Below are 12,788 nucleotides of genomic sequence, written 5' to 3'. Positions count from 1 at the left end.
TGAAGTCGTCTGATTTTTCGGCTGATGTGCAGTCGGCTTTGTTGGATTTGCCTTTCGATGGTGAGGGGCTCTTTGGAAGAAAGGCAGATACGGCCTTGGAGAGATTCAAGGACAGCAGGGCGACTGCTAGATCTGTTGGCCTTCAGGTCAGAGGCTCTACGGTCAGGAAATTTAGAGGATTTGGCCGCTCATCCTTTCGTTCTTATAGACAAGGTCAACAGCAGCAGCAGCAGAATACCTTGTATAGGTCATACAGGGGAAAACCGAGGGCACGTCCTCGAGGGCGTCAAGCCTCTTCCTCCTCCGCTTCCTCTAACCCCCCAGCCACAGAGAAGCAGCCCTAGATCCTCCATTCAGGATCATGTAGGCCCAGTGGGGGGTCGGCTTACCCACTTTCTACGGGATTGGGAATCGGTTACATCAGATCTTTGGGTTCTCAATCTCGTAGAAACTGGGTATGCCCTTCCCTTTCGGGAATTCCCTCCCAATTACCCTCCTTGCCAGGGGTATTGCTCAGAGGAACATCTGTTACTCCTCCAGGAGGAAGTCCAAACTCTATTGAGAAAAGGTGCGATAGAGGTGGTCCCAGAGCAGGAAAGCGGTCAGGGATGCTACTCCTGGTATTTCCTGATTCCCAAGAAGGATGGCAGACTTCGTCCAATCCTGGATCTCAGGATCTTGAATTTTTATCTGAAACAGGAGAAATTCAAGATGCTCACCCTTGCTCAGGTTCTTCAGGCTCTGCTGGAAGAAGACTGGATGGTGTCACTCGACTTGCAGGATGCGTATTTTCATATTCCGATCCTGAAGTCGCACAGGAGGTATCTCCGTTTTACGGTGGGATCGCAGCACTACCAGTTTGCGGTCCTTCCGTTTGGACTTACTACTGCGCCTCGAGTCTTCACCAAGGTGATGGCGGTGGTGGCAGCACATCTCAGAAGGTCGGGGATACCTGTATTCCCGTATCTGGACGACTGGCTGATCAAAGCAGAGTCGTCAGAGAGAGTGCTCCAGCATCTGCAGGAGACAACCCAGTTGTTGTACAGGTTGGGTTTTTCAATAAATGTACCCAAGTCTCACCTGGTGCCCTCCCAGCGCAACCTGTTCATAGGTGCGGTACTGGACACTACTGTATGTCGTGCATTCCCTCCCCCTCAAAGGATTCGCGACATACAGGAGATGATTCCTTTATTTTGCAATGGAGCGGTCGTTCCAGTCCTGAAGGTCCTTCGCCTGCTCGGTCTGATGGCTTCTTGCATTCTGTTGGTCAACCATGCACGCTGGCACATGAGCGCACTCCAGTGGTGCCTCCGCAGGCAGTGGTATCAGCACAACGGGGATCTCAGGGAGTCAGTGAAGATCTCCAGAGAAACTGCAGCGGATCTGTCTTGGTGGAGCGTGGAAGGCAATCTTTCTCAAGGAAAACCTTTCCAGCTGCCTCCATCGGTGGCCACGGTGATAACGGATGCATCCACTCTAGGGTGGGGTGCTCATCTGGGGGATCTGGAGGTCAAAGGGCTTTGGTCTCCAGAGGAAAGGTTGCTTCACATCAACCTTCTAGAATTGCGGGCGATACGTCTGGCGCTCAAGGCCTTCCTTCCCTTCGCGGTCAGTCGGTTCAAGTCCTGGCGGACAACATGACCGCGATGTGGTATATCAACAAGCAGGGAGGAGTAGGGTCGCGGTGTCTCTGCAGAGAGGCTCTGCGTCACTGGTCCTGGGTTCAGGACCATCGGATTTGTCTAATGGCAAATCATCTGGCCGGAGTTCTGAACGTACGTGCAGACGTTCTCAGTCGGCAGTTCTCTGCCGACCACGAGTGGAGGCTTCACCCGGAGGTGGTTCACGGCATCTTTCAGATGTGGGGGACTCCTCGGGTGGACCTGTTCGCCACTCGCGAGAATGCTCACTGCCTGTCGTTCTGCAGTCTCCAGTTTCCGATGCAAGGAGCTTTGGGGGACGCGTTTCAGTTGAGTTGGAGAAATCAACTCCTTTACGCGTTTCCCCCCCATACCCTTGATTCCTCGGGTTCTGAGGAAGATTCGCCAGGACCGGGCCCAAGTCATATTGGTCGCCCCGGATTGGCCAAGAAGGGTGTGGTACACAGATCTTCTCCACCTCTCCTCTCACCCGCCGCTCCGTCTCCCTCTCAGGGCAGACCTCCTCTCTCAGATGGAGGGGCAGGTTCTACACCCCCACCTCCAGACATTGCACCTTCATGCCTGGAGATTGAACGGGGCAACCTGAATTCCTTTTCCCTTCCGCCTGACGTTGTGGATGTCATCTTGTCAGCCAGGCGTGACTCCACTAAGTCCATTTATTCTTATAGATGGTCGAAATTTGTCACGTGGTGTGGGGAAAAGTCTATTGACCCTGTGAGAGCCCATTTGTCTGATGTTCTCCAATGTGCCCTTTCTCTGGCGCTACAGGGGCTTGCTGTTGCCACAGTGAAGGGTTATCTTTCTGCGCTGTCGGCTTTTCTCTGCTTGCCTGACCAGCTATCTCTTTTTAAGTCTCCTGTGGTGTCAAGATTTTTGAAGGGCCTCATAAATAAGTTCCCTCCTTCTCCTTTTATTGTGCCTCAGTGGGACTTAAATCTTGTATTGACCTACTTGATGGGTGCTCCTTTTGAGCCTCTTCACAAATGTCCCATGAGGTTTTTAACCTTTAAAACAGTCTTCCTCGTTGCAATAACCTCGGCAAGGAGGGTAAGTGAGCTTCAAGCTCTTAGTCATAAGCCCCCTTTCTTGACCATTCATGCTGATCGAATGGTTCTCAGGACCAGGGCTGCTTTTCTGCCTAAGGTGGTAACTCCCTTCCATCTGGGGCAGTCCATTACCTTACCTACCTTCTATCCTCCCCTCACCCTTATAAGGAGGAAGAGAGACTGCACCGTCTGGACCCTAAGAGGGCGGTGTCCTTTTACTTGGACAGATCCAAGGACTTTCGTGTGGAAGACCAGCTCTTCATTGGGTTTGCTGGCTGCAAGAAAGGAAGAGCTGTCTATAAAAGAACCTTCTCAAGATGGATCGTCCTCTGCATAAAGATCTGCTACTCTTTGGCCGGTAAGGAACCACCAGAGGGTATAAGGGCTCATTCTACAAGGGCTAAGTCTTCGACCTCTGCATTGGCTAGAGGTGTGCCTGTAGAGGATATTTGTAGAGCGGCAACTTGGTCTTCCCTCCACACTTTCGCGAAGCATTACTGCTTGGATTCCGAGGTGAGGAGGGATGGTCACTTTGCACGCTCTGTCCTTCAGGATTTCCTGGTTTAGAAGAGTGGACACCCTCCTCCGGGAGTGGGGACTGCTGTGGGACTCTATTCACAAGGTGAGGAATCCACACGGCAGATGTATCTATCAGAAGAACAAGTTACTTACCTTCGGTAACGCTTTTTCTGGTAGATACTATATCTGCCTGTGGATTCCTCACTGACCCACCCGCCTCCCCGTTGTCCACTCTTCTATACCAGAGTTTCTGTAATATATGTATTTTATTGTCAAGGAGATGTTTCAACTGCTTTCCTGCATTTGCTTTACACTGTGTCTTTTGCCTTGACTATTGTGTACTGTGTATACTATGTATATATCTACTGTCATTGGTCCGTCCGTGTGCCTCCATGGCACGGAAAAAAGGGCGGAACTGATGTCATCACGCCGGCGTGGGCCTATTGTAGGCGTCGGTGACGTCAGCGGAGTCGCGAGCGAGGTCGTGTCTCTGACGTCCTAGTCCACGTCGGCGCGAGGCTACAAAAGAATTTCCGAATGTTGCTGACGCAAGGGGATATTCACAAGGTGAGGAATCCACAGGCTGATATAGTATCTACCAGAAAAAGCGTTACCGAAGGTAAGTAACTTGTTCATTTATCCTGTATTTGTAAAGCGCACAGCTACCCGTAGGTTTCCCGGCGCTGGGGGCCGTCGGGAAGATTAAGCAAGCTATTGCCCAGAGTCACATGGTGCTGGGCAGACTCCTGCCGCCGGTGCCGGGGATCGAACCGTGATCCTCAGCGTCCGGCGTCAGTCGCCCTGGCTGTTGCGCCACACCTCTTCCAGCAGCTTCCTTCAGTCGACATCACACAGGCACTCCACTTGCAAGCTGTGCATTTCCCGCCTCAAACAGTACTTGCTCTCTGGCCTGGACAATGCCTACAGCCCAGTGGCACTATATCATTCTTCAGAAGCAGACCACTGTGTCCTCAGCCATTGTTGTAGAGGCAACACCACCAATCTGGCAAACATAAGGGCTCCAGGCTCATTCCCGGGGCCCAAATAGACCATTATTGCCATTTGATCTGTAACTTGCAAAATGTCAGCCTGAATAACTGTATTTTTAAACATGGGTCCAGTATATTACAAAGCTTTGGCACTTGAACTTGTACAGATTTTCATCCATCCTTTGGATTTGTCGAGTAATTTAGTGCTGTGTAGCCATTTAGGGATTCTTGATTGGGATAAAATATTGGCAAGATTTTCTATGTACTCTGTGCATTTATTCTTTGTGTATTGTGTTAAGAACTTTAAACTTGATTTTCTAATACCAACAGCCATTTTCTCTGCTTTTTAGCTCTGATGCATCTTTTCAGTGATATTTTGTTTAGTGGTGGATATGAATGTTTTGATTATCATATGATGCAAAAAAAAACCTACTTATAGCCAGAGTTGTCTACCATGGGGGCATTCATCATTTAAAAATATTCCTCCCTGATAAAGCTAATGCAGTGTAAACATCAGAGATTTTATATCCTTCATCAGAATGTCAAACTGAAGAAACAACTGCTACTGTGTAGAATTCTGGAACTGTGGAGCTCCCACTCTGTCTCAAAGTGGCTGTATCGTTTTAATGTCTCCCCGAGATAGAGCATGCACTGTCGATTGCAAGACATTTTGTATAATTCAGGGGGCTTATAGCTCACTCATTGTTTACCGTTGGATGGCTTCATAGTCGCTAATTTACTTGCTTTTACTTTATCAGTGGGTGCTGGCGTCACTTACTCCTCTATTTGTCCCTTCCCTGGAGCACGGTCCAAGCACTGCTTCCTTGCCCAATCTGTATCCTTACACTGCTTGTTTGGCTTTGGAAGTACTTTTGTTCTTTTAGTTGCAGCAGTACATGTGTTTGAAGGCCATCTTTGTTGTTGCTTCTTGCCCTGTCATTGTGTTGCTTGTCCCATCGTTGCTTTGCCCCGTCCTCCACCCCTTATGTTGCTATGTCCCACTCCTTATACCCTACTCCAGTGTTGTTCCTTTGCTCAATTCTGCCAGAAGAAAAATGGTATGACACTACCAGCCCTGTCCACAGCACAGTGCTTTTGTTTCTAACATTTGGCCTTGCTCCACATTAGCCTTACTGCTGTACAACATTGCTTAAAGACATAGGCATATCAGTCAATTAGGATTTATAAAGCGCGGCAAATCACCTGTGAGGGTCTCAAGGCGAGACCTATTGACTTAGCCAATCCTTGTTTCTCCCTGAAGCCTTTGAGAACAAGTTCCCTGCCTATCGTTTAAAAAGTGGGAAAGAAAAATGGTTTGATCAATGCGTTTTTGTGAGTTAATCGTTTTTCACAGCATTTATTAAGACCAACATGAAGTGAAGTTTTTTCTCTAAATAGTGTTTATGACTTGAAAACATTTATCTTAGTTGTATGTGTTCTCACACATACGTAAATGAACAAACGCGTCCTAAAGTATTCCAGATAAGTAATTTCTTCTTCTGCTGTACCATCCCTCTAACCTGTACAAAATTTAGTATTTGGAATGACCTAAAAAGATGGTCATAGACACTATAAGAATGCTAACTTTGAATGTTAGGGGGTGTAGGTGGGGGGGGGGTCAAAGAAACAGTGCCATAGACAAAGAAGCCTATCTTAGTAGATTTATAGAGACAAGTGAATGGTTTGGCCTAAGGAAGGATGCCAAATGGTTTATAGAAATAGTAAATTTTCTGCTGAATCATTTCATATTTCCTGTGTTTGATGTTTAAACCATTCTCAGACAATCAGTTACACGTGGGCGCAAGCCAGGTTCTGTTATTTATGCATTCCTTCCAATCAGCATCATATACTGCCAGATAGTAACTTGTTTTAAAACATTTAGTTTATGTAGGCTGATTTTCCATTCGAATTATGGAACTTTAATGTGGGGCCGCTGTTTCATATTGGTGTGCGTTTGTGTATGTGAAATTGTTACTGACGGTTAAATACATTGCGTAATAGTTAACAAAACCTCATTCCATCTAGAAATATCTGACAATGAAACCATTCCAGCTGCCTGTGCAAAGGATTCTGCTTACCACAAGATGACTCCGGAATTAAATTTACATCTTCCAAAATGTGATACTGGATGTGTTGAGAATCTTTTGGGTCTTAAAAACATCCTCTCACCTTCAGAAGATCTAATGTCATTTATAAAGGTAATTTCTAAAAACTATTTTTTGACTTTTTTTGTGTACAAAGTTAACAGTGGTAATAACCAAGATAATGCATGCAGACGTGGCATACCTTAAATTCATCAGATCATGGTCTGGTTACAATAGTTCATATAATGCTTTTCGGGGCAAATTGGCAGGTTATGTTCTACTTGCTAACCTCTACAGCAACCTCCACTTTCATTACATGTAAAGGTTGTGTTGCCTACTGACGTACAACACCCGACACATTGCCTGGGCATCAAATGATTGTGTGTGATGTATATCAAGCTTAATCCTATTAAATTACCTTAATTTCCATGATTGTTAGCAAGCCCCACTCTCCCCAGAATTAATCTTGACTCAAAAAAATGAACCTACTAGTATTCTCTTCAACAATCTCCTTCATTACCATTTGCTCAACTTCTACAGTGATCCGTGCCTCACTAAAACAGCACATGAAGGGGAAACTGCATAAGGTGTGGTATCAGAAGAGTTTACTGTTATGGATCAATTCATCCACCAACCCACACCTTCAGGACTGCATTGAGTGCCAGCTCTTTTACACAATGACTGAGGAAGTGCCCTGCTCACAAGCCTCCAGGGATTCACCGGTGGCCCTTACCCCAGAAGGTCATGATCTACATTGCATCTCTGTATGACCGGTCAGTGAATAGTCACATCACCCCACTCTTGAAAACCTCAACTTGCTGCCTCATCCAGCTCATATGAAGCTCAAGTCAGTCTCTGTTATGTACAAACCCAGTCACACCAGTAAAACGAGGCACCCTATTGGCAGATCCGTTAACATCTCCTACCCTATTAGTTCGCTTGAGGAAAAATTATATGTCCATTACCTGCACTATTGTAATCACAAGCTTTTTTAGGTCGAGTCTAGCACAGCGCTCATGCCCTGCTCTAGGAAAATGACTTCTTGGAATTGCTCTGGGATTTCCACACGCTTGTTCGTGTGTTTTGTTTTTTTTGCATTATTTTCACTGGTCTTTGCTATGCATACTTCCATCTGACCCTGCTAGTCATCTTTGCCATGCATACGTCCACCTGGCCCTGAATTTGAAGCATGAATACCACGCCTTATGTAGTCTAAAGTACATTTATAAATGTGTTATGTTTTGTCTTTCCCAACACGCTGACTAACTCCTGGGTTTTGAAAACATGTTATCTTCCCTGGATTTTGGAAGGAAGTGGCTGTGCACGTGCATTAGCATGCACGTTGCATACGTTCAGTGCCAGCATACCACGCTGCCTATAATATGCCAGGAATTACTAGCTTTAAGCCTGCACCTGCATTATGCTACGGTGGACACAACCACCGTGGGTGATCATGTGGGACCTAAGGATGTCTCTAATACGGCAAGAAGTAAGGCAGTGGTTCAAAGGATGCCTACAATATCTATGAATGGTCGCAATTATGCCAGGGTGAACCACATACCCCACAACTCCCAATGACCCAGATCTTTACACAGCTTGCCCCTCCCCTCCTGAAGATGCTTCTCCTCATCAGCAAGTAATACTTATGGAGCTCAATTTCATACAGAGTCATTAGACTCTTTGATACAGTGTCATCCACTCATAAACACACTGTTTCTGCCCATGCTCCCTGGCATGTTGCATCAAGCTGATGATATTTTTAAAGAGCCAGTAGGTGCCTGCGTGGTAGCCCCACGGGTAGATAAAAAGTATGTAAAGTGGCTCCCGCAGACACCCTTTACATACGTAATCAGGTGCCAATAGACTCCATTGTTTCTACCACAGCTCTTAAAAAAAGCCAATAGTCAGGCAATTGGGTATAGGCCACCTCCTGAAAAAGAGAGGAAAGGTATGCTTCTGGAAAATGAGTTGCAGCACAAGCTGCCAATCATCGGCGCATTGCTAATTCCCAAGCCCTACTTGTGCATTACAATAGGGCCCACTGGGATGAAATGTAAGAACTGCTGCAACATTTCCCATAAGGAAACCACAAAACGATGGGGTCATCAAATTGTTTCAGAGGGTCAGACAATCACTAATAAGTCCATTAGATTTGCCTTAGATGCAGCAGACACAGCCGCTAGGGGCATTATTACCAACCAGCATACTTCCCAGGAGACATACCTGGCTTAGATGCTCAGGTTTTAAACACAAAGTTCAACAGGCAATTTTTATAAAGAACATCTATTTGGCCCTCAAGTAGACTCCACATTAGATAAAATGAAAAAAGATTCCGATACGGAAAAAGCTTGGGGAGCTTTACAAACTCCTACACCTCACGGCTCCTTTCGCCGCTTTGGCTTTAAGAGCAGATACAAATCCATCACCACAGATTCCTCCACTTCTCAGCAGAAGCAGGGTTAATCCACCACCACTAAAGGGTTTTACAAAGACTCCTTTAGGGGTAATAACAGAGGAAGAGGCAGGGGTGCTTCAACACATGGTGCAGCCTCCACTCCTAAGTAGTGACCTCTCCAGAACTCAGACCTCCCAACAACTACATCCTATCAGAACTATCTCATATGGTCACTCCACAGGATGTCATTCCACTTCTACAGATGAGCAACTTTATGGCCTTCCGGACAAAAATGACGCTTACTTTCATATATCCATTCATCCTGCTCACCACAAATAACTCAGGTTTGTCATAACAGGCAAATGCTGCCAATTCATAGTTCTCCCATTCAGAGTCACTACAGCACCAAAGGTCTTCACAAAGTGCCTAGCAGTAAAAGCAGCACATCTATGACGATAAAACATACATGCATTCCCATACTTGGCAATTGACTAATCAAAGCTAACCCCCATCAGCAATGTCAGCAAAACATACAGCTGACAGTAGATGTGCAAGACAAATTGGGGTTCACTATCAATGCCCCCAAGTCTCACCTTCAACGCCTTCAACTTCAACCATACTAAGGAGCAATTCTCAACACACAAGTCGGATTAGCTTTCCTCAATTCCGCTCTGACACATAACCTTTAGACACTTCAACCTCAATTCCAGCTTGACAAAACTCTGTTTGGACTGCTATATTTCTACTGGGCATGACGGCATTTTGCATTGCCATAGTTCCCAACGCAAGGCTGCACATGCGCCCACTGCAGCAATGTCTCTCTCATCAGTGGTCTCAGGCCACAGGATCACCTCAAGGAACTAGTGTTGATAGTCTGCCAAACTCACCGTTCTCTGCAATGGCGGAATCACAACAATCTGTTTAAAGGGCGGCCTTTCTTTGACCCTGTACACAAATCACTCTAACAGACACTTCAGAGACTGGTTGGGGTGCCCATTTACACAACCGCAAAATACAGCGTCTGTGGGATGCCAATTACTTGGAACTTCAGGCATTATTCTTTGCCCTGAAAGTGTTCCTTCCCCAACCTCGCTCAACAAATTGCAGAAGCGGGTAATTGTTCTAAGGAATTATTTAAAATTCTTCAGGAGTTTGTAAAACCAACTGCATGCGAAAGCCCGGATGATTTTTCTCAAACATTATGTGATGAAATCTCTCTGTTCTTTGAAAATAAAATCAATTCGATTCATGAAAAAATTATGAGGGCCTCTAGTCAAAAGAATAACATTCCTTCCTTTCCCACTCTGCCTACACAGAGAGATATTTCACTTATGGCATTTCCAGCAGTCAGTGACTCAGATCTCTCCTCCCTCATGAGCCATATAAAATCAGGGTCTCCAGATGACTTTCCATCGGCCAAAATAATTGCCTCCCTGCGAACTCTGCTTGGACCTCATATCCAAGCAGTGATTAACCATTCTCTCGGGGAAGGATCGGTACCTACAGTGTGGGAAAAAGCGGTGGTGAACTCTATCCGAAAGAATGCGGCTCTCCCATGGACAGACCTTTCGAACCTCCGACCCATCTCCCTCCTGCCTTACCTTAGCAAAATGACCGAGACACATGTAAACACTCATTTGTCCAAGTACATCGAGGCAGCGGAGGGCCTAGATTTTTCTCAATCTGGGTTTAGGCCCATTCACAGCACGGAATCTGCCCTCCTCTCGGTGACCGATAACATCAGGATGTCACTGGATGGAGGGGACTCCATGATTCTGGTGCTGTTAGATTTATCCGCTGCCTTCGATACGGTGTCCCATGAGTTACTTCTCGGTCCCTAGAGGGAGATGGGAATAGGAGGCATGGCTCTGTCCTGGTTGGAAAGCTTCCTTTCGGATAGACTACAAGGGGTCAGATTGGGCTCCCCATCATTCCATCTTAAGGGAGCTCACCAAGGGAGTGCCACAGGGCTCATGCCTAAGCCCTACACTCTTTAACGTGTATGTGGCCCTCTTGGCAGACATTGTAAGAGCTCATGGGTTCACCCCTGTGTCGTATGCTGACGACACTCAGCTTTTGTTCCCCTTTCACACCCTAACGCCCGCTATACGACAATCTTTTGCGGACGGAATGAGGGCAATATCGGACTGGATGGCCATAAATTGCCTCCAGTGTAATGTAGGCAAGACAGAGGTCATGCTGTTCGGGGAGGCCACACTTCTGTGGTCTCCTGAATGGTGGCCCCTGGATTTGGGACCAGCACGAAGTCCCAAACAGACCGTAAAAAATCTCGGTGTGCGGCTAGACAAGACACTTTTGCTTAAAGAACACACTAATCAAGTCGCAGGATCCTGTTTCCGGGTCATTGGATTGCTACTACGTGTCTTTCCGTTCCTCTCAGACACCTACAGGAAAACACTTGTCCAGGCCTTGGTAATCAGTAGACTGGACTACTGTAACGGCCTGTTTATTTCGGCCAATGAGGAACAACTACAGAGACTACAGGTGGTCCAGAATACTGCAGCGAGACTAGTTCTCAATGCTCAGCCAAGGACTGCCTCACGCCCCCTCTTGGACAAACTTCACTGGTTGCCAATTAGGCAGTGAATAAAATTTAAAATCTGCTGCACAATACACAAAAGTCTGTTTGGCAATGGACCTAAATACTTAAAAGAAAAATTAATTCCCTATAATCCTGCTCGCACCTTGCGCTCTAGCAGTCAGCAACAGCTCCAGGTTCCTAGGATTAAAAAAGCTAGGCAGGAGGGGCGTGCCCTCTCCTACAAGGGCCCCATTCTATGGAACTCATTACCCCCAATCCTTAAAAATACCACCAATTTTCAGTCTTTTAGGAAGTCCTTAAAAACTTTTTTATTTACTGCATACTAGGATACCATTACTTGAGTTCCCTCACAGCCCAGGACTAGGTTTTAGTTCTTTTGGTAAAGCGTAAGCGCGGAGTTCCCTCTTCGGGTGTCGATTCCTGCACTATATAAGAATATAAATAAAATCTCACAAGGTTATTATAGGTGGAATGGACAATATGACAGCCATGAACTATCTACGAAAACAGGGGTGGAGGACACGGTCTTCTCAGTTGTCGCACCTCTGTCAGACCATATGGAACTAGGCTCTTCACCATCACATTCATTTCTTGGCAAAATATCTGCCGGGCACAGACCACGATCTTGCAGACCTGCTCAGCAGGAAGCACCAACAAATTAACAAAGGGGAACTCTACCAACACGTGTCCTCCTTTCCTACTTTCAAAAGTGTGTGGTTCCTCACATAGACCTGTTTGCCAAAGCTGAAACACAAAATACCCTAGCTTCACATCCAAGTTCCCACACCCACTATTTCAAGGGCAACACACTATGGATAAGTTGGTCAGGGATATTTGCCCACACTTTTCCACCTCTCCCTCTCATTCCCTTTCTGGTTCTGCGGCTCAGACAAACATCCCTCATCATGATCCTTGTAGCTCCCACCTGGGCACGTCCGTTCTGGTTCACAGCACTACTAGCTCTCTCATTGGTCTCACAAGAGAAGCTCCACAACAGGCCAGGCCTTCTCACCCTGGATCAAGCACAAATAGGAACACCGGACCCCGAGATCCTCAACCTACCGATTTGGATCCTCAGATCCTAGAGTTTGGTTTTTTTAACGTATCATCAGAATGTATAGATATTCTGAAACTGGTATGTAGACCCACAACTAGAGCCTGTTATGCTGCAAAATTGGAATGTTTTGTTTACTACTGCCAACTTGAACAAATCAATCTTATCAAAGCCTTATATACAGGACATTATTTGCTACTTGCTTCATTTGCAGAAGTCTAATTTAGCATACACTTCTATTCGATTGCATTTTGCTGCATTAGCTGGCTATCTCCAATAGAGGCTTCATAATCTCTCGTCACAATTCCAGTCATTAAAGCATCCATGGAAGGACTCAAACGAGTTATTCCACCTCGTTTATATCCAGCACCCTCTTGGAACCTAAACATTGTACTTACCAGGCTCATGGGTCCACCTTCTGAGCCTTTGCACTCTTGCCCTCTTCACTTTTTTTTCAAGGAAAGTGGCATTTTGTGT

General features: G+C 46.2%; 1 protein-coding gene across 1 annotated transcript in view; it reads left to right on the top strand.

The window, feature by feature from the left end:
- Positions 1-12,788, top strand: part of ATAD5 (ATPase family AAA domain containing 5) — a 440,833-nt gene that overhangs the window by 394,970 nt on the left and 33,075 nt on the right. The window contains exon 20 of the mRNA XM_078654387.1: positions 6,241-6,413. Coding sequence (XP_078510513.1) covers positions 6,241-6,413 — 173 coding nt within the window. The remainder of the gene's footprint in view (positions 1-6,240; positions 6,414-12,788) is intronic.

The sequence above is a fragment of the Lissotriton helveticus genome, chromosome 7, assembly GCF_964261635.1.
Source record: "Lissotriton helveticus chromosome 7, aLisHel1.1, whole genome shotgun sequence".
Classification (NCBI taxonomy): domain Eukaryota; kingdom Metazoa; phylum Chordata; class Amphibia; order Caudata; family Salamandridae; genus Lissotriton; species Lissotriton helveticus.
This window is presented reverse-complemented; position numbering and strand designations above follow the sequence as displayed.